At 52.1% G+C, this 26,350-nt stretch overlaps 9 protein-coding genes across 9 annotated transcripts; 5 read left to right on the top strand and 4 right to left on the bottom strand.

The window, feature by feature from the left end:
• Positions 1 to 40: 40 nt before the first annotated feature.
• JCM6883_003001 (uncharacterized protein) lies at positions 41 to 1,105 on the bottom strand (the record flags this gene model as incomplete). The annotated part of the gene is made up of 7 exons (XM_076633719.1): positions 41 to 148; positions 217 to 326; positions 397 to 525; positions 601 to 726; positions 795 to 900; positions 955 to 1,018; positions 1,095 to 1,105. The coding sequence occupies 7 exons, from the start codon at positions 1,103 to 1,105 to the stop codon at positions 41 to 43; spliced, it is 654 nt and encodes a 217-aa protein (XP_076486297.1).
• Positions 1,106 to 2,104: 999 nt separating this feature from the next.
• JCM6883_003000 (uncharacterized protein) lies at positions 2,105 to 4,585 on the top strand (the record flags this gene model as incomplete). Its single annotated transcript, XM_076633718.1, has 14 exons — positions 2,105 to 2,261; positions 2,354 to 2,437; positions 2,518 to 2,575; positions 2,645 to 2,677; positions 2,738 to 2,793; positions 3,052 to 3,102; positions 3,171 to 3,309; positions 3,480 to 3,533; positions 3,600 to 3,652; positions 3,738 to 3,751; positions 3,835 to 3,884; positions 3,952 to 4,014; positions 4,073 to 4,269; positions 4,335 to 4,585. The coding sequence occupies 14 exons, from the start codon at positions 2,105 to 2,107 to the stop codon at positions 4,583 to 4,585; spliced, it is 1,260 nt and encodes a 419-aa protein (XP_076486296.1).
• A 331-nt stretch (positions 4,586 to 4,916) lies between these two features.
• AHP1 (thioredoxin peroxidase AHP1) lies at positions 4,917 to 6,021 on the top strand (the record flags this gene model as incomplete). Its single annotated transcript, XM_076633717.1, has 7 exons — positions 4,917 to 4,953; positions 5,189 to 5,277; positions 5,354 to 5,362; positions 5,427 to 5,491; positions 5,577 to 5,752; positions 5,814 to 5,875; positions 5,947 to 6,021. 7 exons carry the CDS (start codon positions 4,917 to 4,919, stop codon positions 6,019 to 6,021), a joined length of 513 nt encoding a protein of 170 aa, XP_076486295.1.
• Positions 6,022 to 6,366: 345 nt separating this feature from the next.
• Positions 6,367 to 7,801, bottom strand: JCM6883_002998 (uncharacterized protein; the record flags this gene model as incomplete). Its single annotated transcript, XM_076633716.1, has 3 exons — positions 6,367 to 6,677; positions 6,757 to 7,228; positions 7,289 to 7,801. 3 exons carry the CDS (start codon positions 7,799 to 7,801, stop codon positions 6,367 to 6,369), a joined length of 1,296 nt encoding a protein of 431 aa, XP_076486294.1.
• Positions 7,802 to 8,189: 388 nt separating this feature from the next.
• On the top strand, positions 8,190 to 9,413 carry BRX1 (ribosome biogenesis protein BRX1; the record flags this gene model as incomplete). The annotated part of the gene is made up of 5 exons (XM_076633715.1): positions 8,190 to 8,376; positions 8,452 to 8,744; positions 8,808 to 8,909; positions 8,974 to 9,178; positions 9,253 to 9,413. 5 exons carry the CDS (start codon positions 8,190 to 8,192, stop codon positions 9,411 to 9,413), a joined length of 948 nt encoding a protein of 315 aa, XP_076486293.1.
• Positions 9,414 to 9,758: 345 nt separating this feature from the next.
• On the bottom strand, positions 9,759 to 14,441 carry JCM6883_002996 (peroxidase/cytochrome P450 family protein; the record flags this gene model as incomplete). The annotated part of the gene is made up of 18 exons (XM_076633714.1): positions 9,759 to 10,009; positions 10,074 to 10,311; positions 10,385 to 10,497; positions 10,562 to 10,751; positions 10,821 to 10,926; positions 10,991 to 11,598; positions 11,662 to 11,760; positions 11,828 to 12,021; positions 12,127 to 12,252; positions 12,324 to 12,391; positions 12,455 to 12,576; positions 12,640 to 12,853; positions 12,923 to 13,227; positions 13,292 to 13,403; positions 13,467 to 13,584; positions 13,648 to 13,912; positions 13,978 to 14,127; positions 14,190 to 14,441. 18 exons carry the CDS (start codon positions 14,439 to 14,441, stop codon positions 9,759 to 9,761), a joined length of 3,531 nt encoding a protein of 1,176 aa, XP_076486292.1.
• Positions 14,442 to 15,654: 1,213 nt separating this feature from the next.
• On the top strand, positions 15,655 to 18,235 carry JCM6883_002995 (ABC-F family ATP-binding cassette domain-containing protein; the record flags this gene model as incomplete). The annotated part of the gene is made up of 7 exons (XM_076633713.1): positions 15,655 to 16,069; positions 16,130 to 16,322; positions 16,380 to 16,673; positions 16,733 to 17,009; positions 17,077 to 17,180; positions 17,245 to 17,764; positions 17,831 to 18,235. The coding sequence occupies 7 exons, from the start codon at positions 15,655 to 15,657 to the stop codon at positions 18,233 to 18,235; spliced, it is 2,208 nt and encodes a 735-aa protein (XP_076486291.1).
• A 65-nt stretch (positions 18,236 to 18,300) lies between these two features.
• Positions 18,301 to 19,860, bottom strand: JCM6883_002994 (NAD(P)-dependent alcohol dehydrogenase; the record flags this gene model as incomplete). Its single annotated transcript, XM_076633712.1, has 7 exons — positions 18,301 to 18,340; positions 18,414 to 18,497; positions 18,582 to 19,037; positions 19,093 to 19,225; positions 19,297 to 19,530; positions 19,617 to 19,709; positions 19,776 to 19,860. 7 exons carry the CDS (start codon positions 19,858 to 19,860, stop codon positions 18,301 to 18,303), a joined length of 1,125 nt encoding a protein of 374 aa, XP_076486290.1.
• A 200-nt stretch (positions 19,861 to 20,060) lies between these two features.
• JCM6883_002993 (uncharacterized protein) lies at positions 20,061 to 26,272 on the top strand (the record flags this gene model as incomplete). Its single annotated transcript, XM_076633711.1, has 5 exons — positions 20,061 to 20,530; positions 20,597 to 22,379; positions 22,440 to 24,040; positions 24,113 to 25,325; positions 25,382 to 26,272. 5 exons carry the CDS (start codon positions 20,061 to 20,063, stop codon positions 26,270 to 26,272), a joined length of 5,958 nt encoding a protein of 1,985 aa, XP_076486289.1.
• Positions 26,273 to 26,350: the final 78 nt, after the last annotated feature.

Raw genomic sequence — 26,350 nt, 5'->3', positions numbered from 1 at the left:
AGATCGTGAGGCAGAGATTGTCAGTCAATCGTAAGAGAGATCAAGGCAGAGCGAGACTTGCGATTTCCTCCGTCAACGCTCGAGGTCCTCGCGTGAGCCCGTAACTGTCTTTGTCGGACCCTGGACGGCCCCACATCGCCTTGTGAAACTGGTCCATCGAGACGTAGTCAGTGTCGAGCCCTGACGAGTTGAAAGGACTGCTTGAACCAGATTTACTTCGGGATCCCTGACGTTTTGCAGAGCTTGGAGGAAAGGTTTCTGTTCATTCGTGGGTTCCACGGTATGCACCGTCAAGCGTTCAGACTCGTCGAGTTCGACAACCATATCTGGACGCACAAGCAAGAGTCTCGAGCTTGGTCGGAATTTCGTCGAGACACGATGTAGCGAGAGACTCACTGTGCTGACGAATGTACTCTCCTTCTTTGACAACCCTCTCCTGAACTTTTTCCGGGAGATCCTCAAATCCGTGGATGTTCTCAATCTTGGAGTCAGTCAAGGTGTTCACCATAATTTCAGAGCTCGAAGCTGTTGGACAAAGGTAGTTCAGCTTGACGCTTCTCATCACACCGGCGTTCCTTCAGGGCTTTGGAACTGACTCACTGTTGAGGAAGTCCCACAAGAGGATTGTAAGTTTCGAAGCGACATCCTCAGCAACCTCGTCGTCTTCGTAGATTGCGTAGATCGCTTCCTCGTCATGACCTCGCACAATGATGATGTCTCCCATGGCTAGTAATACCCAAGATCATCGCTTGATAAATACGTGTAAGGACTTGCTCAGTAGAGGGCAAACTCACCGATTATTTTCCTTTTCTGATACCCGATCGAGTAAGAAGTGAATCCGATGTCGTAGAACGCTTGGAGGAGGGTTGGAGTAACGAGCATCATTCGCCACAGTGTCGGCTAAGCGGCGAGTCACGGTCAGCTGCTAGTTTTAGTGAATGAATGTGAACTCACAGTTCCGATGAGGAGTTCTGGTGGAACGACAAGATCTTCTGGTTCGTAGTCGTACTCCTCGGAGCTATATTCAGCATCACTGCTCACTGTGTGGTCAGAAGCTTGGCCGGCAGATGAACCCAAAGGTCGGGATCGCTTACGAGTCAGACATCTTGATCAAAAGCGGAAGTCTTGCGGAATGAGGATCGAAATCGATACGAAGAGCCGAGTGAGAGAGTGACAGTGAGAAACGTGGGAAAGATGGAAAAGAGAGCGAGAGAAGAACAAGAAGTGACGGGGTGCGAGTGATTCGCACATCAGCCGAAACCGGGTACCAGGGCTCGCGCACACTCCTTCAGAAGCGCAGCTGTGCACAGATCGAGTAAACGACGCTCGCACCTCCCGCTAGGTTCTCGCGGCTTGTGCGAAGGGTTTGTGCGCAAAATTTTGGAACTTCCGCTTTCTTCCCTCTCTGCGTCCAGAACGTCTACACGATCAATATGCGCCTCCGCCCCCCCCCGTCCCCGGAGCGGTCCTGTGGCGAAGTGGTAACGTGTCTGCCTCCGGTCTCGGCTACTGCCTCACTCGAGCGGGAAATCGTTGTAGAGCAGGAAATCGTGGGTTCGAACCCCACCAGGATCGAACCAAGCGCTTTTGCCGTTTTTACCTAGGTCGTCGATTTTTGTACCAAGTCGGTACGAAGTAATAACGAACTTTTGTCACCGTCGACCATCTCTCTCAGAAAGTCCGCGGTGACCTCCGAGCGCCCGTGCGTAGTCTGTGCGTTCACCGCGGACTGTGCACACCATACCCCGACGACGAAGAAGCGTCAAGGCCGACCTTCAACTCTCTGTGAACGGAGTTTTGCGCTCGGTTCATTCACTGAGGCACATTGTCTCGAACGCTGATTTTGAGTTGCAAAGTTGATGTCATCCGGCTTAAACTTCAGTCGCTTCGGCGAATCAGACTCCTGATCTTCAGAGATCGTCTCTAACTGCGGTCAACGGTTGATACGAGCGACGTCGATGATGGCAGACATTTTCGCAAACGATTCACAGCGGAGATTTTCCCCTCTTCAACTCTCACCTCACTCCAGACGACGCCCCTCCTAATTTAATCGGCCCCGCTCAACGATACCCAGTCTACTCGACCTAGACAACGATCAAGCGGGATGCAATCTCTCCACCCCCAGCCGGGAGAGAATCTCCATCGACACAGACACGTTCACACGGGTAAACGACTTCGAGGACGCTTCACTTACAACCTACGAGACCCTGCTAGAGGTTCCGCCACTCTCGCCCTCAAAAATCACTTCATCGCCGCCATCGGTGAGTCGAATCTGAAGATTCTCTCCAAAATTTCGCAAAGATTTCTCAAACGCTGACACTCTCGGGCTCAAACGCTAACGTATCGGGTCTAGGTGAATACGTGGGCACATGCATGTTCCTTCTGTTTGCTCTGGGAGGTACGAATGTAGCCCTGATTCCGAACACGAGTGTAACGGGTGAGTTCTCTCCTTCTTCTTTTTCGAGAGTCGACTTCCGCAAACACTTTCTCATTACTGACACGTTCACTACTACTCAGGCGCCATTCAAGACGGACAAGGTGATTCTCAAGCTGCCGTTGTCAATACTTCGAATTTGCAAGTTCGCTCGCTTTTGTCCATCATCTCACGCATCATGCTGACTTCACAGTCGAATGTCTCGAGTAGGCTCTACATTGCTCTCTGTTTCGGGTTCTCTCTGTACGCTCTCTCTTACCATCCGTCGTGCGTGAACTGCGCTCATCTTGACTTCGTTCGCAGTGCTGTCAACGCTTGGATTTTCTTCCGAGTCAGTGGAGGACTCTTCAACCCGGCAGGTACGTACTGCCCCTTCGCTGACCTTGTAGGGGTCGACTCTAGAAGATTGCCGAGACTGACTGATGCGATCTCGTTTTTCTTCACTTTTCTCCGCCTCGGACTTTCTTCTTTCTACGACTCGTACCGCTCGTCCACGGCACTCTGTCGACTCCCACAGTCTCCTGGGGAATGATGCTCGTTGGTGAGCTTCCGATGAGCTCGTCCCGCCATAGATGAATCGGAAACTGATTTCTCGGCTCCTCTTGGATCGTTTTCAGGCGCTATCAGCCCTACGAGGGCCGCAATCCTCACCGTGGTGCAGATCGCAGGTATTTGCTCCACTTCTCTTGAGTTTTTGTTAGGCGCTATGAGGATCCTCACATTGGTGCGTCCACAGGTGGAATAACAGGCGCAGCAATCATCCAGGCAATTCTACCGGGCACCCTGAACTGTAGAACGACTTTGACTGCCGGAATGTCGGTTGCTCGAGGCCTTTTCCTTGAAATGTTTTTGACTTCGATGCTAATGCTTGCGATGTGAGTCCTGATCTCTCCCGTCTCTCTCTTCCGCCTATCTGGCGCGTCTATCTGTCGCATTGGGAGCTCGAGCATTCCTCGTCAAGATTGACGAGAGAACCGTGTCGTGCGGTTCGGAAGTATAAAGTGACGAAAAACTGATCATCCTCGTTTCCCCCTCCGTCTTATAGTCTACTACTCGCTGCTGAGAAGAGCAAGGCAACGTTCCTCGCACCGATCGGAATGTGAGTCGAGAAGTTTCTCACCGGAATTGGATCCGAGCTGATCGAAAAGATTTCGTTCCTACCTAGTGGTCTTGCGCTCTTCATCGCTGAACTTTTGGGAGTCTACTACACTGGAGGATGTAAGCTCGTGCTCTTTCGTCTGAAGACTAAGAGGTCTTCAGCTGATCTTTTCGTCGTCTCGATTTTCTTTCTCTTTGTTTCCAGCTCTCAACCCTGCTGTGAGTCTCTGAGTTGCTCTCGCCTGTGTCGTGGAAGTTACTTTCCTGAGAGTCAGGTTCACTGACTCAGAATCGAATCATAGCGCTCTTTCGGACCGGACGTAGTCCTCCACAGCTTCGCATCGTACCACTGGTACGCTCCCTTGCCTTCGACTCCCTACTACAGACGCTGAGCTAACTGAATTGAAAAATACCAACAGGATCTACTGGTTAGGCCCCTTGATGGGTAGTACACTCGCTGCCGGTTTCTACCGTTTCATCAAGTGAGCTCGATCCTCGAAGTCGCACTATCACCTTCTCTGACTTCTCTCCCCGTTGCAGATGGTTAGAATTCGAGACGGTTCTCGGTCCCGAAGACGACGACAACTCTGCGAAAGGCAAGCTCGGTCAACTTGCTGCTCCCGCTCAAAACCTCCTCGACAATCACACACCTTCGAAGAGCACTGAGAAGACTGAAGCACCCCTCACGGCGCAAGATGGAGCTGGACCAGCGAATGCGACGATTGTCGCAGTACAAGGTGAGTTTTCTCATTCGCAATCCTCTCATCTTTCACCTCGCTGATTCTGATTCTGCTTACCTCAGGACCTGGTCTCGGAGACTTGCTCACGGAAGGAGACGGAGCGCAAGTCTACAACCTTGGACAACCTGCAATCGATTACGACGCTCGCCTCGACCGCATCGAACATCTCCTCGAAGCTCTCGCCGCTCACGGTCTCGCTCCTCGTCCTTCACGAGTCTCGGCGACATCGGAGACTACAATTCCCGACAACACGCTTCAGAATCACCCGAAGTACAGCATTGACAAGACTGTCGTCGGTGAAAACAACGTCTGAGCTCATTTCGCTGTCAGCTCTCCTCTGTATATAGCTTTCCCTTCTCGTACTTATCTTACCCTAATACACGATCTGTTGTTTCCATCTGTCAATATAATGTCGTCTGTAGCGTTACTGAGTCGAACGAGAGACAGGAATGACTCGGAGTCGAAAACGAAAATCGGAACTTGTCGCTCTCGACTCTCGAGCTTCAAGGTCGGGCTAGACCTTTGTGACTCGGATTAGTAAGATTGTGCGACTCGTTACCGCTGTCGTCCTCAAATCTGAACGAAATTGCGCAACTTCGCCTTACAGGCTCTCTCCCTCACCACATACACTCGACTCATTCACAATGGCACCTATCGAAGTCGGCTCGACCATCCCCAGCGGTAAGTGAGCAGCTCAGTCTCCTGCTCGAGCAAACAACACGTGTCGGTCACCAAGTTATCCTGTCGTGGAGGCACGCAACCCAAGATGGAGGAGCACGGTGGGAGAGGTCGCTGATTAGCGTGAAGTCTCAGACTTGCAGCGGGGCTGTAATGCGCAACTCGGAAGCGGATGATCTAATCATCTCACGACCCGTTCGACTTTGACTGACTCTTTCCTCTCTTTCATTGCCGGTAGGTGAATTCGCTACCATCGAATACGCTCCTGAACTCGATGACCCCGCGGTTTGCGGTCGTCCTTCGACCGTCAAGACTGATTCTTGGAAGGTAAGAGCTCACTCGCTTCCCTCACGACGGCGTTCTCTTCCGTCTGAGGCTGACCAGTTCCGTCATGTTCATACAGGGCAAGAAGGTACATCGTTTTCCGACGAGAACCCCGAGAGGAGTCAGAAACTGATCTCGTTTTCGACTCGCAGGTTGTAATCGTCGCTGTTCCCGGTTCCTTCACTCCTACCTGCTCCGAGAATCACATTCCTCCTTTGTACGTCCTGACGTCCTTGCTCTCCTCAGCACAACACCTGGGTCACTATAAACTGATCTCCCTTTCTCTTCTCTTGAAACTTCAGCATCTCTGGCGCTTCCAAACTCAAGTCCAAGGGAGTCGACGAGGTCTACGTCCTCGCTTCCAACGATGTCTTTGTTCAATCAGCTTGGGGACGTGTCCTCAAGGCTGGAGACAAGCTCAAGTTTATCTCTGATTCTTCTTTGAAGTGGTTGAAAGAGGCCGGTCTCTCTCAAGATCGTGAGTCCTCGAACTCCGTCCCTCTTTCTCGAAGAGCGCTGACGAAGCGGTTCCGTGTCAGTCTCGGCTGTCGGTTTCGGCGAGCGAGCTAAGCGATTCGCTCTCATCCTCGACGACCTCAAGGTGCGTTCGCATTCGCTCTTCATACCCTTTCTCAGCTCTATCTGACCAGAGGTCCTTCCTCCGTCCTACAGGTCACTTACCTCGGAGTCGAGACTGGACCCGGAGTCAACGCTTCCGGATTCGAAGCCGTTCAAGCCAAACTCTGAATCATTCGCGAGTGCGCGAAACTGTGACACGATAAAAACAACTGGATCTGAAAGTAGTAAACTCTAGTGCAAATATCAGAAGTGAAGTAATGACTGCCAGTTCTCCTCAGGCGCGAAAGAGACTAGAATTTCTCTTGGACATGCTTTGGCGAAAGTTGCTCAGAGCGAGAACGAGGTGATTCCGTGACTGACAAGAGAGATATGAAACAAACAACAAAGGACTATGAACGACAACAAGATGTGCTTTTCCGACCGAGTCTCTAATGAGCTGCAAACACGGAAGATGTCAGCGAGTTCGAACGGCAGTGTCGAGCGAGTCGAGATGAGATTACACTCACCTAAGTTCTAACCTTTCCCATTCGACGTCTCACGAGTCCACCAATCCGAGAACCCTTTCTGCCCTCCCGTAGCCGAGTCAGAACCCGAAGGGAGGGGATCTTCTCTCTTCATTTTTATCGGTAAAACGCTATTATCTCCCGAATAACCTTCTCGGCCATTGGTCGTTCCGTTACGTTCATCATCGTCCATTGCTTCGTATCGGGCGTAAAAGACTCCGCCGGCGAGGACGAGAGCGACTCCGAGGAAATTGAGGAACGAGAGATGAAGGTCAAAGATTTGGATCGAGACGAGAATCGTGGTAGCTTGAGCGGCTTGAGCTGGAGTGAAGCGGTTCAGTCAGCTCCTCAGTCGATAGTCGATGGTCAGAGAGTATAGAAGGCAGCGAGAAAGACGTACCGGTGATTGCTAGAGCTGGAGGTTTCGTCCTCCTTTCCGCGATCAATCCGCACACGACTACTCCAAAACTCAATACTCCATTCAACCCAATCTCGATCAGATGCTCCCTCGTGAAATCCGAACTTCTCAGGAATCGCCAGAACTTCTGCAATTCACCATTCGCGACGGCGAACAACCCACAGTGAATCATCGAGAGTGGAGACATTCTCGCGAGGACATCGAGCGGATGGAGGTGGAATCGATCAGAGAGGAGATGGGTCGTGAGAAGGGATTTCGAAGTGAGGAGGAGAGTCGAGAGAATGACGAGGGAAGAACCGAGAGAAAGCCAGGCTTCGTTGAGAGAGGTGAAGGAAATACCGAGGAGGACGAGGAGCAGGGAAGAAGAGGTGCGGAGGGTTGTAGACGAGGAGAAGAAGAGGAGGGAGATGCAGAGTGTGAGAATTGGGGCGGCAGCTCGAACTGAGATGTGGAACTGCAGGAAGACATGAGAACTGAGCGGAATACAAGGGTGTAAGGTGAGAACTGTACGTACCGGTACCGGAATGAGACGTAGTGCGAGATTGGATGCGGCAATTTCAAACGAAAAGACGAGAGCTGTCCATCTCATGATCGATTCTCGTTTCGGAGTGAGCTTGATCGGTTTGTAATGGCCCAACTTGACGCTCAACATGGTCCCCAGAGTTGCGCAGGCCATTTGCCATGCCGTAAGAGTGAACGTGATCCCCTGGAAGAAGCCGCGGAGGAGGGACTTGTTGGAGATTGTCGAAGAGACGGAAACGATGAAATATGCGAGAAGGGAAGGGTCGAGCGAGAGGAGAAAATGGACGTAGAGGGAAGGACTCGACGCTTTGATGGCGATGTCGACGAAAGGTTTCGAGAGTCTACGAGCGAAGGAAGGAGGTTGAGTAGAAGCTGAATTGAGTAACCTTCGTCGCGAGGCGGAACTTGGCGGGATTGAGGGAGAGCTGCCTCGAGAAGGTATCGGTGATCCTGGTGGAGTGCTCGTCGGCGAACACGCTGGTGAAGGTCGAACACGGTTGATCATGAGGATAGTCGGATCCGATGCGGAGGAATTCGAACCGAGGTAGACGGCAGATGCGCGCCTGTTCGAGCTTGTACTGGTGCCTATAAGCCCATTCTCCTGCGTGACAGAACCCGTATCCATCTCGACGCCCTGCCCTTGCCCTCAGGCTCCAACTTGCAATAACCCGACTTTCCAACCTCGAATTCCGTCGGTCTCTGAAGTATCCAGTTGGCGTTTACGCGTACGTAGGCGAAAGCTGAGTGACGATATAGGCGGCTGAAGGTGGTGAATGTGGAGAAGCGAGGAGGAGGAGGAGATTGTATGCAAGTTGACCAAAGATGAGAGAGAAAAAAGATGAGAGACTCTTCCCTTCTCCACCACCTCTCCGACCCAAACGAACAGCAGAAAGATGGCACCGTCAGCAGTCACGAAGGAACTCAAGCGCAAACGTGGAGCAGAGGAAGACGCAACGGAAGATGGAGAGAAGACTCCGATCTACAAACAGCGAGTTCTCACAATCTCGTCAAGGGGAATCTCACAGAGGCAGAGACACTTGATGGCAGACTTGATCAGCTTGTTACCCCATTCCAAGAAAGGTACGACCCTCCCGGAGACTTCCCTGTCCTTTGCCGACTCTCCCTAATTCTTCATCTTTCTTTCGTTACTCTCAGACGCCAAGCTCGAAGACAAGCACTCCCTACCTTCGTTGAACGAGATTGCCTACCTTTCATCCTGCAACAACATCCTCTTTTTCGAAGCCCGTCGTCAACACGGAGATCTTTACCTTTGGGCCGCAAAAGCTCCAAACGGTCCTTCCTGTCGATTCCACGTTCTCAACGCTCACACAATGGACGAGATGAAGATGACTGGAAACTGCCTCAAAGGAAGTCGGCCCATCGTCGTGTTTGATCAACAATTCGACGAATCTCCTCACATGAAATTGATCAAAGAAGTTCTCACTCACGTATGTCCAGCTTTCGCTCTCTTATCTATCTACGAGCTTGGCTGAGATGTTCACTTTGTATAGATCTTCGCGGTACCGAAAACTGCACGACGAGCGAAACCTTTCGTCGACCATGTTATCAACTTTTCGATCGCAGATGGCAAAATCTGGTTCCGAAATTACCAAGTGAGCCTTTGATCTTCGCTCTCCGACATCTCTGGAGACCGTCCTCACCCATTTGATCCGGTAGATCCTCGATACACCTCCCGCAGACGCTATCGCTGCCACTTCCTCCTCTACTCAAAAAGCCATCTCGGAAGCACAAGCAAAGAAACTCGCTCAAAAGGAAGGAGCTCCCCATCTCTCGCTATCTGAAGTCGGTCCTCGATTCGTTTTGAACCCGGTCAAAATCTTTGAGGGAAGTTTCAACGGTGCTTGCATTTACGAGAACAAAGGTGAGCCTTTCTCTCTCTCGACTCCGACTTTTCTCCTATCACTTGCTGACGTCCGTTCTGTTTCGACGTTGTAGAGTTCGTACCTTCCTCAGCACTCGCTTCTTCCCGAAAGTTCGACCGAGCAAAGAAATACCGTTCTCGCAAAGGACAACAAGAAGAGAGGAAAGTACGTTTGGAGGAGATCATGCCGGGACACAGGAACGACCCGTTGGAGAAGCGAAAGGTGTTCGCATAGGCGGAAGTTGTCGAGCATCTCTCGGGAGGAAGAGGGTACGCAGAGCAGGGATTTCGCTTTCGATTGTTTTGTATCATTCATTTTCGCAACTTGTCGTTTCTCGCACAGGCTCTCTGATTGGGTACGACTTCTGAGAGACGGTAAGGAAAGATGCGTCGTGAGTCGGAACGATGGCGAGAGAGGCAGACTGAGCGAGAAAACGAAAAAACTGAGTACTGATCATTGCCATTCCATCGAGAACCCAACGAGAGGAACACGTTCACTGATAAAAGAAGGAGTTCTATAGTAGAGTCAGAGATAGAGAGAGAGCACAGAGTCCGATTCAAAGAGGGTAATCAATCATTCTTAATCTAACAGATCCCAAACTTGGTCCTCCTCCCTTCCACCGTGGAGCACGACCATCGATTGCGGGAAGAACGACAAGCTTTGATCTTTCGGGTGGATATACGTCGTGACGGTCTCGAAAGGGTAAGGGAGGGATTCTTTGAGTCCACAAAGCTCGCCAGATTTTCCGGCAGCTCGACGCAGGTTGGAGAGAGAGAAGACCTCCTTGGCGACGGCGAGAGCGATAGCGTTGTTGAGTGATCCGCCGCGAGCTAGCGAAAGATACAGACGAATCAATCTCGATGGCGTGAGAACCAGGAAGAGCAAGAAACTCACAAGAACGAATTCCAGCTTCAGCAAGTTTGTACAGGGTTGGAGAGCGATCGGGTCTGATCTGCTCGGGCTGAGGGAAGGCGGCAGGATCTCGGTTGATCTGATTCAAGTCGAGGTAGAGTAACGAGCCAGCAGGTATTTCGTTCGCATTCGAACCGGATCCGACTCGGATGGGGGATTGAGCTCGACGAACGACACCTCCGATGACGGGATCGAGCCGAAGTGACTCGTTGATATAGTTCTAGAGTTGGCTCAGCATCACCGAGCGTTAGGATCTGCAGGCAACGAGAAGAGAAGAGAGAAGAGAGACTGACTTGAATCGTCGAATCGTTCGAGAGACCGCCGTCGGCGGAGATTTGAGTGCGGAGATCGCGAAGAGAGTCTATATTCTGAGGTCGCAGGAAGAAGTCGATCGATTTCGCACAAGCTGAACGCACGCGAGAGAGTCAGTCGGGGACCCGACAAAGGGGGAAAAAGAGAGATGAGCTCACCAGCAACCGAGGACACAAAGTTGATCATAGCGAGTTGCAGGATCTCGGAAATCTCGTCAAGAGGGCGAGAAGTGCTTTCGAGTACTCGATCGTAGAGTTTGCGAGCGCTGTTCGACATGACGATTCCCTGTCCGCTCTTCTCTCCGAGTAAGATTTGTTTGACATCTTGCGCGAGATCGTGCGCCTTCGACTACGATTGACAGTCAGACAGTCAGTGTCTTGACGAGTTGAAGGGAGAAGAGGCAAGAGATAGACCAACAGAAGTTCCACTGGCTTCAGCGAGGCGGAAATCGATTACGGACTTGAGGATTGAAGTCTTCTTGATCACAGACTGACGGAGGTTGAAACTGCGAATCGGATCAAAACTGTGTTGAAACCGAGATCAGTTTGGGTCGAGCTCGAAGGGAGAAAAGGGGCGAGAACGCTCACTTGGAATGAACGAAGGCGTAAGCTTCGCTGAGTGTATCGTAGAGTTCGAGACAGGTGAGCAGGCCTCGGTGGTCCTTGTCAGTCTTGAGCGGGAATCCGAGCTGATCCGAAATCCAAGCCATACAAATCGGAATGACGACTTGTTGAACAACGTTGAGCCTCATTTTCCCCGTTTCGTAAGACCAACTGTGTCTCGATACGAGATCCTTTGCTTTCGGCGCGAGCTCGGCGACGATTATGTTTGCGAATTGAAGAGGGAAGAACGCTCGATCGATTATTTCTTGCGCAGATCGAGATCTTGCCTTGGTGTTGCACGCAGTGATGTGGTTGAGGAAAGAAGGGAGTCGTTGGGTTGAGACATCGAGTATAGCGCCGTACACCGGTTCAAAGTTGAAAGAATAAGGAGATTCAGGAGAGAGAATCGCTTCAGCGGTTGAACGTTGGTCGATCACGATCCATTCGACTGGAGAGCCGGGTCGACGCGTGTCGTATTGATCGATGAGCTTGAGCCGTTCGAGGACGCCATTCGTTGTCGAAGGAGTCGAGAAGGGAAAGAGGGCATAAGTCGAGGTGTGACTGTAGTGACGAGGGAAGGATCTCATGAGGAGCTATGCAGTATCGAGGGAGCAGTCAGTTCGAGTACAGTTGAGGACGAGAAACTTCAGGCGCACTTTACCGAGCGCTCCTCCGAATGCGCCGTTTTCTACATCCGCCTCGAGGTCTCGATACAAGACTGAAGTCAAATTCCCTGCCGTGTAGTCGACAGTGAACTGTCACGACATCGAATTAAACAGCTTCAGTATCTGCAATCACCCCAATCGGACTGAAAAGACTTACGAATCGATCGCCTCGAACTAAAGAGACGGCATCCGACAAGATCGCACGAGAAATTGTGTACCCAGGTGCCAGACCAGATCCTTGTTGTGACGGTTTCGGTTCCTCCGCAGCTAATCCCGGTACTATCTCGAGATTGTCGATGTCTCCATAAAGCTCTCGAGCCGCGGTCGCTATGATCGGATCGGGATTCCATTCTGCGACACGAAAGAGGGGTCAACAGAGTCGTCAGGAGTCGATAGAGTCGTCATGGGATTCTATACAGGAATAGGTCAACGCGAGGACAAGGAAAGCGAACTGACCTTCGAACGAATTGTATTTCGCGAGTTTGAGAAAGGAGCGAAACTCGTTCAGAGTAGCACAAGCCCACTCATTTCGAGCCATATCCATTCCCATGATATCGATAATCTTCATTGCCGTTGGAACACCTGCGTTATCAGAAGGAGGCTGAGTCTGAGCGCGGCGCAAGGGAGAACGAGGAAGGAAGCAAGGGATTTACCTCGAGCTTTGTATGCGCCAGCCGCCTCCTCCGTAGCTTCAGTGAGAACACAAACGAGATCGTTGTCACTACTCAGAGAACAGTTATCAGTACCGATCTCGAGGAGAAAGAGAAAGAAAAGAGAGACTGACGAGAAACGACCAGTTCCATCTTTCCCAGTCCTCTTCAAACCTCCAAAGGTCCACTTCTTCGGGTCGGTACCCATCTCCATCGCGGTACCTCGAACAACTCGGATGAACTCTTCCCGAGTCATCTATTTTGGGGAAAGAGTCAGTTGGAAGGAGACGAGTCATGAAAGGGTGAGGAAGATTTGTACCTCTTCCGGAGGCGTCCGTGTGTACCTCTTCATCAGATTCTCGATATATTCAGTATCCTTCTCTCCGATGCAAGAATGCCAACGGTAGAGGAGGTTGAACTCGACCGATACGACGTTCCCGACACCGCGAGCGACATGTTCACCGGCAGCAATCATCTCCTTCGACGGTATGAGCGTCCAGTTTGAATCGGTTTGATTGATGTTGAGGATGACTCTAAGGCAATTTGAGCGCAGAATCAGTATCGTCGCGACCAGAGTTGGGAACGCAAGCGAGCAGACGAACCGGATGTAATCGTGAAAGATCACCTGTAGGAACCACCCGCAATTGACGAGTCTCGCAGTTTGGAACAAATCTTCGTCCTGTCGCTTCTGTTGCTCTGGCGACAATACTTCGAGGGGCTTGAATCGACCATGTTCGTTTACACGAAGCAGCGTATCGACGATCCAGTTGTGGTTCCTCGAGAAGACGATCATGAGGGCACAGCAAGAAGGAGGCATCAGGAACAGCCTCTGAGAAGCGATAACATCTTCAAAGATCGCGCCGTTGCGAAAAGTGCGGATACCGTTTTGCTCTTCTTGATTGTTTCCCTGTACGAGAAGCGAGGGAGAGAGTCAGCGAGTTGGGCGGACACGAGAGAGAGGAAGGACTCACGTAGAGAGGCGAGAGATCGAGGTATGAAGAAGCATCGTTGATGTTGGGGTCTTGACGATTCGTGTTGAACAACGAGTGAGTGATGCAAGTCGCGAAAGCGAAGAGTAGGGATCTGAATAAGCGATAAGAATCAGCATGAGGCGACGGAACGTTCAGAATGCGAGAGCAAGCGTACGAAATCCCTGATGGATGAGGGACAAACTTGTCGCGCTTCATCAGAGAATCGAAAACGTCGGCAGTATCGGGAAGCTGGTGAGGAACCGGGCGTGTTGGAGGTACTGATCGAGCGTAAGCTATCATCGACGATTGGAGAGAGTGTCAGCGTGAATCACCTGACGACGGACGACTAGACTTACGTTCTCCTGCCGCACCCAATCGAGGATTTTGGAAGTTGTTACCGCTTCCATCAGCAGATCGATACTTGGCTTGTCCGAGATACGAGCTCGGAGGGTGGTTGAGATCGTTCCACAACAAGCGCACGAGATTGTTCTCAAGCGCTTCGCCGAGCTGGGAATTGGGAGGTAAAGTTTGGAGTGTCGTGATGATGTCTTCGAGCAACATCTTTCGGTCATCGATTGTAGTAGGATGGGCAATCGCATCCGCGAGGGCTACGACGGCGTCCTGGACTCAGCAAGGAACGTCTCGGGTCAATTGAGCACAAGGTTGTCGAACAAATGATTACTCACCTTGGCGAAAGCACCTGATCTAAGCTTCTCTGGTGGTGGCGAGAAGTTCGACGTAGTGGCTCGAGAAGAGGAAGGTTCGCGAACATGCTGTTGAGTCGAAGAGGAGGGAACATCTTGTGCATCGATAGCTTGTTGCGCTACGCGTAGAGCCTGCCGAAACCGAGAATGAGATCAGCTGATCGGGATCTGGCCGAGGATAACGATTGACTTACAGTCGAAGCGATCCCTCTGACGCTGCCAAAGAGGGAGGAAGCTGGAGAGCGAGGGGGACGAGAAGAGGCGGGCGAAATAGTCGAACTAGTAGAAATTGGCGAGAGGGAAGAACGAATTGAGAGAGGCGAGAGTGAGGAACGAGGCGAGAGTGGGGAAGAGGCACTGCCGGGGAAGGACGGCGAGGTGTTGATCGAGTCGATCCATGCTTGCGTCGTCTTGGCTTTCGGCGGAGGGGCGATAGAGTCGTACATCTGTCGAGGCGAGACGCAGAGCAGCAGCGTTTTCTGAACTCAGAGCAGTGAAGAGATGAAGGGAGGAAAGTGTCGATGGCTTCCGCTTCGCCGTTCCATTCAGGATGAAGTATGTTGCCTGAATTCACGAGGAACGAGCCTGTCTCAAAAACTCAATGGCGCACGGGGCGCTGTAGAAGAAGTGCATGGCGCGGCTCCTGATCTCAAAGTCCCGATACGGTAGTAAACGTAGGATCGAGCGCGAAAGGGAACACGATTCGGCGAATTGCCGGTCGCAGACGTTTCGAGATCTGAGCGAAGAGCAGAGTGAAGAGCCAGAGCTCAGTTGCTCACGGTTGAGGCTTCCGAGTCTTTCTCCGATGTTGCAGTGACGAGTGGTCAATCGAAGGGGCAGCGTCGAGACGAGAGAACAGCTAGATCTGGTTGAAGCGGCGAGACCTGTTGCGAAACTCATGAGTCAGTTTTCCCTCTGATCGCTCGACGGCAATTCACATACGCTAGCTCATCTCCTCGCAGTCGTCATGCAGCGCGAACAGGCTTTCACTTACTCGGTGTTCTTCCGCAAACCATTCAGTTTAGCCTCTTCATAACGGTTCTGCTCGTACCATTCCGTTCTCCCTTCTTTGATAGAAAGAGCCGTCTGTTCCTCCTCACCGGAATGAGATACCGGCTGATGCTGCCTTCAATTGCGCGAAACAGAAGATGGTTAGCGAGGGAGGTAGAACGTTCCGAGGTTAGCGACTCCTCGCTCGGGGGGAACTTCCCCCAGAGACAGCAGTCGGATAGGGCTTACCTAGATTACGCCTGAACCGATCATCAACCGTTGTGAACAAGGTCGGATCGCCCAACATTCTCATCTCTACCTCGAATTTCCCGCTTCTCTCTGGCCTCCGAGGTATCCTTTTTGGTTGCGGTAGAGTCCGTGTTGCCGTAGTGTAAGCTTCAGGTAGTCGAGTCGAGTCCGGTGCAGATTAGGAAGTAACGTCACAGTGCAAAGTCGAGTCGACGAGAAACGTCTTTCTCTCTGCTCTTTCCTGACTCGTTCCATGCTCGGCTTCATACTGTCACATTCACCTTGCGACCCGGCAGACTTCCCCTTTTAAACGAATAACAACAACTCGAAGTTCACGTCTCCCTTCTTCTCTTCTTCCTCAACTCCTCACTCCTCCTCCTCCTCCTCCTCACCCCACTACTTCGCCGCCGGCTCTCAACTATGGTACTCAAGAAGAACAACAAGACTCGGGGAAACGCTGCAGACCTCTCGTCTCTTTTATCGTGCACATCGCAACAATCCCGCTTTCACACCGAAACTCTCGACACTTCGAAGGAGATCGATTTGAAGGAGGTGTCAGTCAGCATCGGAGAGCGTGAACTTTTGTCTGGTGCTTATCTGAGGCTGAAAGACGGGGTCAAATATGGATTATCTGGAAGAAACGGAACCGGAAAGTCAACTCTCCTCACTGCGATCTCCGACAAGTTAATTCCGGGCATACCTCCTTCGCTTCGAATCCTCCTTCTCTCGCAAGTTGAAGACTCGGCAAGGTCGAGTCAAGACACCACTCTCACTGTGCTCGAGCACGTCGTCAGAGGAGACAAAGAAAGATTCAAACAAGTCCAGAGAAACGAAGGTGAGTCTCTCTAATTTCCCCTCATCGTCCGCGTTGCTGACCGTTTCTGTTCACCCATAGCTCTCACGAAGGCTGTCGAGTCGACGTCAATGGTGGAGACTGAACGAATAGTTTGCAAGCTAGAATTGGAAGATCGTCGGAACGAACTGAACCAGGCTCAAATAATTGCCGCTCGAAGATCCGGGACTCGAGGAAAGGCAGCTCGAGAGGCCGAGATCAAAGCTGAAGAGAACGTCAAAGAGGCGGAATTCAGGTGAGCTCTGGATTTCACCCATCGCATTCTGACCGCTAACTCGTTCTCCTCGCACAGACTCGCTCAAATCGGAACTGCAGAAGCGGACCCAACTATCCTCAAGAAAGCAACTGATATGCTCAATGACGTCGTTGCGAACCTCGAGGTCCTCGAATCTTCCTCAGCCGAGGCGAGAGCCGCAACGATTCTGAGCGGATTGGGATTTACGAAAGAGATGCAGGACGGCCCCTACTCGGCACTATCTGGAGGTTGGAGGTCAAGATGTTCCCTTGCTACTTCGCTGCTCGTTCAGTCCGACATCCTCCTTCTCGACGAATGTACGAATTTCCTCGATTTGGACGCGACGATCTGGTGAGCCAACTCAAGCTTCCGCCTCTTGTAACTTCTCGCTGACAACCGTCTCTTGATAGGCTTGAACACTTCCTGAGCGAAGAGACTCGTACCCTCGTCGTCATCTCCCACGATCAAGCATTCTTGTCGGCCGTCGTCGAAGAAACAATCATCTTGCGAAACCAGACTCTCAAGTACTTCGAGGGCACTCCACTCACGTTCGAAATCGAGGAGAAGAAGGAGGCAAAGAGGCTTCTTGGGCAGAAGGAAGCTCTCGACAAGAAGCGGGATCATATTGAGAAATCGATCGAGCAAGGGAAAGCGAGTGCGAAGCGGACTGGTGACGAGAATCGTCAAGTTGAGCTCTTCCTGACTATACCGCTTCAGCTTTTGTACTGACTCCGTCTCGTGCAATGGATGGTAGAGAATGGTCAAGTCGAGGCAGAAGAAGCTCGATGAGCGTTTCGGAGTTGAGCAATCCGCGAAGGGAACTCGTTTCAAACTAAATCGCGACCTTGCGGGCTACCAGTGAGTCTCAGGCTCGTCGTCACTTCGCACACCGCCCCATACTGAAATACTCTCGCTTGGCCAGCTTAACGAATCGAGCTGAAGCCGTTTTGCAAGAGCAAGAATCGGCTGTCAACCTTCGAGTCCCCTCTCCCGACAAGCTACGCACCCTCGGCGATTTGGTTCATTTCGACAACGTTCAGTACAAGTTTCCTCGGGCGAAAACTCCTCTCCTCGAGGGCGTCACATTCACGGTCGAACAATCGTTTGGACGAGTCGCTTTCGTTGGCGCGAACGGTAACGGTAAATCGACTCTCGCGAAACTGATTGTCGGCGAGTTAACCCCGACAAAAGGCAAGATCGTCAGGCATCCTCTAGCTCGAATTGGCTACTTCGGTCAACACTCAGTCGAGGAGCTCACGAATGGGAAATCGACTACGGAAGATGGTAAACCGATCACGGCACTGTCTTCATTCCTCGACTACTTCGAAAGCAAGGGGGAGACAGTCGCAGAATCGGAAGCGAGATCTTGCTTAGGATCGTTCGGTCTACCTGGTCGGGTCGCAAGCGATACTCCGATCTCTCAGCTCAGTGGAGGACAAAAGGTGAGTTCAGTTAGCTCGCGAAAGACTGTTTTCGAGACGCTTACGCTTCGGAGATCTGGCGAACAGGTCCGATTGGCTCTCGCTCGACTCGTTTATCGACCGCCACATCTCTTGTTGCTCGATGAGGTTACGACTCATCTCGACTTCTCGACGATCAAAGCACTGTCTCGAGCACTCAAATCATTCGAAGGAGGAATCGTCCTCATCACCCACGATCGATGGTTCTCCCGAGTCGTCGTCGAGAGGGAGACCTTCAAAGCTGCTTCAGGAATTGAAGACGACGATGATGGAGAAGAAGAGCAGGAATCGGATAGCGACACTGAAGGCGAACGAGGAGGAAAGAAGGGCTTAACCTACCGAGTCGGGAACGGAGGGATGAAGCTGATGGAGAAGGGGATGGCTGGATACGTGGGACTCGTCGAGAGGCGCCTTGCCAGGAGACTGAAAAAGCAAGAAGCCGCTGGCCGGTAGATTTCACATTGTAGCATTTGAGCACGCTTTCAGAACGTAACGATAGGCTTGATGACCTCTCCGCTTCAGAATGTAACGATAGGCTTGATGACCTCTCCGCTTTTCCTGCGAGCATAGACGAGATTGAGTGAATCAGCTCTGCGCCGAAAACAAGCGAGAGCCGAGATTCAAGACTCACATCGCTTCGACAGCTTTGTCCCACTCTTCGACGGGATACAGCTTGCTGAGCCTATCAATCGGGAATTTGCCTTCCTTGTACAAGCTGGAGAGGATCAAAAGTTCAGCTTGGACTTCAGACAATTGAGAGGTTTCCCTGCGACGAAGGACGAGGAAGGAGTTCACGCACTTGATAAGGAACGGAATGAACTCTGGAGGGTTCGAGTTTCCTTCAACACAGCCTCTCCATGCTTTTCCGGTGTTGACCATGTCGTGAATGTCGAAAGGAGCCTTGAATCCCGGTCCGGGATTACCTAAGGAAACGACAGTTCCGCCAAATCGAAGGCATTCCCATGCCTTTCTCAACACCGGCACGACGCCAGTCGCCTCGATCGAATAATCTGCTCCTCCGTTTGTCAGTCTCTTGATCTCTTCCACGAGATCCGGGTTCGAGCCATCCAAGGCGTGATGAGCACTGAGTTCTTTCGCAAGTTCGAGTCGAGAGGGAACGAGATCGACAACGATGACAGTCTTCAGCTTGAGGTACGACGCTGCGAATAAAGCGGCAAATCCCACAGCTCCGAGACCGGTGATGACCAGAGAATCTTCAGGTTGAGGTCGGAGAACGTTGATAACCGCTCCAAATCTATGACAGGGTCGTTAGCTGAGGAAAGCCCATCGAGCGAAGAAAGGGCTCGTACCCAGTTTGGAGACCACAACCCAACGGAGCGAAAGTCGCAAAGGTTTCGAGATCGACATCTTGCGAAATCTTGACGCAGGACGAGGCCTGAACGAGAGCATGACGAGCGAATGATGACTGTCCGAAGAAGGAGCCTGACAGGTGTTTCAAAAGCCGTGTTCGACAGGATCAGCTTGGCATAGAAGACAGGAAACCTCGGACTAACCTTTGATCTCTTCCCCGGTTGCAATCGAGGTTGCGACAGCTTTGTCCTGAACCTCCTTGTTCCTCCTGCGACCAAAGTTGTGCTCGACCCAGCTTGCACATCCTGTAGGAAGAGACGAGCGACAGGCGTCGCACTCTGTACAGCTTGCGAAACTGAGAAGAACTCTATCGCCTGCTTTGAAAGCGTCGCCGACTGCACTTCCGACCTTTTCGATGACTCCGGCTCCTTCGTGACCTGTCAATCGAGAAAAGGCAAGTCAGCCGATCACGTCTAAAGCCATACACGTTCACCTTTGAGATGCGTTTGGAAAAGTTTCGCACCTTGAATGGAGGGAAACGCTGAAGGAATCGCACCGCTTTGAATGACAAAGTCTGTGTGACAGAGACCTGCAGATGTCATCTTCACGAGAACCTCTGCGAGAGACGAAACTTGTTAGCAGAGCTACGGGCAGTCGCCGGAATAGAGAAATCCTGTCGCACCATTCGGTTCTGGTTCCTCCAGTTCGATATCGATCAACTCGAATGGGGCTCCGACTGCCGCGTTGACGAGTGCTTGAGTCTTCATGAGCGGTTGAACGTTCAGCAGAGAGATGATGTGGGGGATTCCTGAGGAGTTCGAGAGTTCGTGGATCCGCTGGCGGAGGTCCAAGTGCGTCTGGAGCCGAAGAGCCGAGAGATAGAATTCGGATCGAAAGGTGATGAGGAAGCGAGTCGAGCTAACCTTCTGCGAGAGAAACTTCTCTTGTTCGATCACTTTCTTCGACTATGGCCTTCGGGCTTCCTCGAAAGGCTGTCCGGGCGGCACGGTATCTAGTACTCGCCCTCATAGTGCTAGCACTGTGTTACTCGCGCTCCTGCAGCCCTAGTTCGACTCTCTTCAATTCTTCATCTTACACCTCGCGTCCTCTCAACACTGCACTCCGGAGACGACAACACACGACAGACTTTGCATGGGGGTCCATCATCCATCGATTTCAGAATCATCCGAGACCGGCAAAACGACGGAAGGAGCTACCGTGGAAGAGGGAGGGAAAGGGAACTGGAGCAGGGAGCACAGTCAGGGCCTTAATTGTCACTTCGGAGCTGGCAGGGTTACACAAGAATGGTGGAATCGGGACTGCTTTCGTTGAATTAGCAGAGGCGTTGGGAGGAGAGCGAGAAATCGAAATTTCGATTCTCGTTTCGCATCTGGAGGAAAGCTTTCCGCTGCGAAAGGTAGAACGCTTGCGGTCAGAGTCAGTACCGCATCTCCTGTTATATCTTCACGTCTTCATCGCTGACTTCATCTCTCCTCTCCTCAGGTTCGAAGAGAAACGAATCCGACTCGAATTCGTCGAACCAGAAGCTCAACCGTTTTGGCCCCAAGCGTGGACTCCGACGGCTTCGCTGCGCGTTTGGAACTTCCTCAAACATACCGATGGAGATTACGACGTCGTACACTTCCCAGACAACACCGGAATCGGCTACTTTACCGCTCTCGGCAAACACGAAGGTCTCGCTCTGCGACAAAGTCGCATCGTAGTCGGTCTCCACGGCGCAGACGTCGAATGGGCAGCGATGCTCAACAAACGGTATCCTCAAGATCGTTACGCTGTCGAACTCGGAGTCTTCGAGCAGAAAACTGCAGAATACGCCGACGTAGTTGTCGCACCGAGCGATTACATGCTGGAGTATGTCCGTTCCCGAGGCTGGCAACTACCGGAATCCGCTCTCGTCATTCCCAACATCGTTAAACTCCCTTCTTCATCTTTACTCTCTTCCTCCTCTCCGTCGGCCCCGATCAACGAAATCGTCTTCTTCGGTCGACTGGAGGAACGGAAAGGAACCCGACTCTTGATCAACACTCTCGAAACACTTTATTCAAGTGGACGACTCTCCCCTTCTTCGCTCGCCAAGGTCACCTTTCTCGGTCGAGATCAGCCAGACGTCAAGACCCAAATGGAAGCCAGCGCTCTTCTCGGAGAAGCCCTTCTCTCAATTAAAGAACACACGAATGCGACTTTCGAATACGACTTCCTCACGACCTTCGACCGGGACGAAGCTCTCGCCTACCTCCGGGGACCTGGACGACTCGCCGTTCTCCCTTCTCTCGCCGACAATTCTCCGAGTACAGTGCTCGAATGCATTTCGCACGGCATTCGGTTCGTTGCGAGCGACGTCGGTGGAGTACCCGAACTCGTTCACGAGGCGGATCACGATCGAGTCTTGTTCAAGCCGCTCATTTCTTCCTTCTCCGACAAGTTACTCCTTTCCCTCGATTCTCCGCCCACATCGTCACTCTCTCCGATTCGACCCTCTCCATCGACACAAACTGCAGCCCGAGACTGGATCAACCTGCACCATTGGCTCGCCGCTCTTCCCTTCGCATCCGATCCGGCTCTCTCACGATCCTCGCCTCTCGTCACCATCTGCATCACTCATTACGAGCGCCCTCACCTGATCTCCCAATTACTCGATTCGCTCCTTCTCCAGACCTATTCCAATTTCGAAGTAATCCTCGTCGACGATGGTTCGAAATCACCCGCCGCTCTCACTCGCCTCGACGAACTCGATTCAATCTACTTCCACAATTCGACTCTGCTCGCGAATCGCCCTCAGTGGACGTCCTTCAGGAGCGACAACTCGTACTTAGGCGAAGCGAGGAATAAGGCGGCCGCAAAGGCGAAGGGAGAATGGCTGCTCTTCCTCGACGATGATGACGTTCTTAAGCCTCACGCCCTCAAGACTCTCGTTGACGTCGCTTCTCGCACGCAAGCTTCAGCTCTCTCGACCTGGCTCGACGAATTCGCGACAGACATCAACCCTCTCGCTCCTCGCACCTCGACAGAAGAACTTCCTCACCGACGCACCTACTGGTTCCTTGGTCAAGAACTGGGAGCTGGTCTCCTCCTCAACTGTTTCGGAAGCGGAAACATCTTCGTCACTCGACTCGCGTTTGACAATATCGGAGGATTCTCGACTTATCGCGAAGTAGGAGGAGAAGATTGGGAGTTTTATACGAGACTCGCACTCTCGGGGAAGAAACAACTAGTCGTACCCGAAGAGCTCATCTTTGTTCGGAGTGATCCGAGTCGTGACAGCATGGTGAGCTGAATTCCCACCCCCAAGTCAAGCACTCGATGCTGACCTCTGTCATTTCGACAGAAATTCTCGATGGATCCTTGGGACGCCCACTTCCACTCTCTCGTTCCGCTTCTCAACGACGATCGAATCCAGGACCTCCGCCTACCTCATGCACTCATGATGCTCAAAGGTGTCGTTACGAGAGAGGCGACTCCGTCTACCTTCGCCGATTCTCAGGAAGACTTCCAACTCGTTCAAGGTTGGAGCGGATGGACATACAGCTTCGAACCAGTGGAAACCGTCGCAAAAGACACGGAGGACCGACTCGGCGTCGTATCGGGCGACTCGTTCGTCCTGGATCGAAACAGTCCTCTCAAACCCTACATCAACGACGGATCTCAGGAAGGATGGGTCACCTCGAACGGCGAACGGATCGCAGCCGTGCGCACGTTCAAGTCACCAAAAACGATGGACGTCGCTGTCGACCTCTCGTATCGCTCGCATCATCGTTGCGGAGACGGAACTCACCTTGTTCTCTCTTCCGTTGGAGGCCCCGGAGAAGAACCGCAAGAACTCGTTCGATTCGACACCGTCGAGGAGTCGTTCGCCGAGTATCGTGGTCACGTCTCGCTCCGCCCAGGATCAACTATTCACCTCAGCTCCGATCCGCTCGAAACCGACGAATGCGATCGAGTGGAAGTTCGACTCGCCGTGACTCCCATCGTCCTCGAAAACAAGTCGTGGAGTGCTCTAGCGAGAAAGGCCGAGATTCAACGGGAGGAGGCGAGAAAGGCTTCGCTCGTGGAGAAAAAGTCCGAGACGGTTCAGTGGCATTCGGTCAAACAGGAGCACGTCGAAGAAGGGGACGTCTTCAACATCGCCCTCATCTTTGATCGGAATCGATACCCTCACGCGAAACAAGTCATTCGCTCCGCTCAACACTACGTTACTCCTCGACCTCTCGTTTTCCACCTCATCACGCCGAAAGAACTCCATGAAGACCTCGAGCAATTCTTCGCCGGTACTCCAATGTCTCTTCGACTCTACGACCACGAATTGTGCAAGTTTGTCGCTCAACGAATTCTCCCTTTCTCCGATCCCGGTATTCACGTTTCGGCTCATTGCAAGATGTTCCTCTCCGACATCCTCACTTACGCCGACCGAGTTCTCTACCTCGATACCGATACGACGATAACGAGCGATATCTCAACCTGCTACTTCGCTCCGAAGAAATCGACGACTCTCGTTTCAATGTCGGTCGACATGGGAGACATCTGCCAACGAAACCCGGATCGATGCTGGCCGATCGGACTACACTGGCGTGTTCCCGACGATCTCGAGTGCGGCAATGTCCCTGCTCGCGCATCAGGATCTTCGAACTCAGCAAGTTGCGCCCAACCCGGCGAACTCGAAACTATTCAAGTCAATGGAGGAGTCGCTCTCTTCGAACTGGGCAAGATGAGGGAACAAGGATTCGTCGAACGTTACGTTCAGTCAATCATTCACCACTATCGCGTTGTCGGTCGACCTGCGACATGGGGAGAACAAGATTTCATCAACAGCTACTTCCGCCTCTTCCCGAAAGATCTCGAGCTTCTCCCTTGCGGTTGCAATTACCAATGGTTCGGCACTAGAAGGGAGGTCAAGTGTGGAGAACAACCCGTGATGATTGCCCATCATTGGTGAGTTTTCTGCTTGGAGGACTTTTCGAGGCCTGTCTCACGTAAATCTCTTTTCCTTTCATGCGCAAACAGGTCTCACGGTATCGCGGGGCGAACCCAGGAACCTTACAACCAACTCTTCCATCATTTCCTAGACGCTCCTTCCCACTCTTCCGTCGCTTCCTCTCCACCTCCGTCCATCGCCCTCCCGACGCTATCATACAGCTCGCCTGGAGCTCCCAACTCTTCTTCCATCGACCTCATTCACACCCTCAACTGTCCTCGTCAGAATCACGATTGCTCTCTCCGCTTCGAACCGACAGAATATGGTCAACCTGTCGCAATTGTTTCTCGCATCTTGTCAGAAACTTTCGCGAGCGATCTGGTCGATTCTCTCGAAAGTCAGACTTATCCCAACATCACTCAAGCTATCGCCCTTTGTCCCGGAGCCGATGTACCTTCTACCTCATTCGATCGAGGCGAGTTCGAATTGTTGGGATCAGTCGAGGAGGATTACGAAGAAATGTGCGCGAGATGCGGAGAGCTCACTGAAGGGAACGAGTGTACAATGGCGCCTCGAGACCCGGAGAAGCGGAGGAAGTACTTCGACTGCGTTTGTTCGTCGCCGGATACCACAGCTTCGGTCATGTACGAATTGGAAGCGTTCGGTTCTCAATCCGAAGGATGGATCCTCTACCTCGACGACGACAAGACTTTCATCTCTCCGACCTCTCTCTCCCTTCTCATGGCCGAAGTCGGATCTCCTGAAGAACTCGTCGTGTTCCGCTCCAATACGACGAGCGGTTTCGAGGAAGAAATCGATTTCCGTCAAAAGATTCTCTCGAAATCGACCATGGATGGGATCGGATTCGTCTTTCACTCGTCTCACTTGCCGCTCACTCAATGGAACTCAAAGACTCGATGCGGGAAATGGGCGACGTTCACATCACTCGCCTCGGTTCTCAGGATGAGATGGATCGACCTAGTACCGACAATGACTCACCCTCTTCAGCGACACCTTCCTCAGACGCTAGCCGACGATTTCAAAGTCACTGTCATCGTGCTCGAGACGGAGGGACGGACTTCATGGACGAGCGCTCTCTTAGATCGACTCCAAGAACCAGAACTCCTCACACTCGTCGCAGAGGTCGTCGTGGCTTCTATCGACAAGACTGAAACCGACTACCCCGACCTCGAAGGTATCAAGGTCATCAACCCATCGAGCGGATCGGGACTGTCAGAACTCGGAGAGATCGTCGAAACGGAATCAGTTTTGTTGATCAGCGACAACGTTTACCTCGACAAGGTGAGTATTCTCTTTCGACGACATCTACGTCTTGCTGACTCGAGGCTATACGCTAGGCTGCTCTCACGTCTCTCATCACGTTCCATCTCGACGAACCCTCACGCCTTCACGGTTTCTTCGCTCCCCTTTCTCCCGACTCGTTCAATCCACCTCTCGAGATGTCCTCCGAGCTGTTCGATATCTTCGAGGAACCCGACCTCTTCGTCGATTCTGCGACCAAGAACTACTCTCACCTCCTACCTCGCGCTCTCCTCACTTCTCGCTCTTCACTTCAAAACCTTTCCTCTATTCTCGACACCTCGGAAGAGGAACCTCTACATCCAATCTGTCACCCGATTCTCTTGACGGCTCTTAGCATTCAAGAGTCCGGATTTGCACCGCTGATAGTTCTGCCGCCGGAAAGGAGTATAGTGGATCGGATTCACGATTGTAGGATCAGGAGCTGGTCTGACGTCGGATTTGGACTCGGTGCGGGGGATATATACGATCCATCGATCGAGAAGGGAGATAATGGAAGCGAGGGGAGAAGCATGAGAGAGGAGGGTGAACTCGGAGGAGCAGATGTCGAAAATGCGGAGGAGGACGAAGTGGATTTCGAGCACTTGACGGACGAAGAGCTCCAAGCTATCATCGACGAGGAGGCGCGGCAACTCGAAGATCAACCTAAACTCTCGAAACGTTCTTCGCCAGACGAAGCTCAAGCCGATTTCGTCGAAATACCTATTTCTTCCAAGCGATTCGCCTCAAATTCGAAGACTCCGACTCTCGGAATCTGCATCAAGCAAGTCTCGACTCTCTTAGGGGGTTCGAGCCAATGGACAAAGATTCTCGGAACTGAGATCGGAGTTTCTGGACCTCTCGGAATCAAAAAGGGGATAGTGAGGTCCGAAGAGGTCGGGAAAGACAGATGGGAGAGAAGTAGAAGGATCGAGGGTTGTCTAAGATAGGAGCGCATACCATAGATTCCGGAAAGGGTTGTACCGATACGTAACTTATTTCGTTTGTCTCTTCCTTTCGTGGCCCAA

The sequence above is a fragment of the Sporobolomyces salmoneus genome (assembly GCF_050403485.1).
Source record: "Sporobolomyces salmoneus JCM6883 DNA, S_salmoneus_JCM6883_v1_ctg43, whole genome shotgun sequence".
Taxonomy (NCBI): domain Eukaryota; kingdom Fungi; phylum Basidiomycota; class Microbotryomycetes; order Sporidiobolales; family Sporidiobolaceae; genus Sporobolomyces; species Sporobolomyces salmoneus.
The sequence above is the reverse complement of the archived record's forward strand: the minus strand, read 5'-3'. Positions and strand labels throughout refer to the sequence as shown.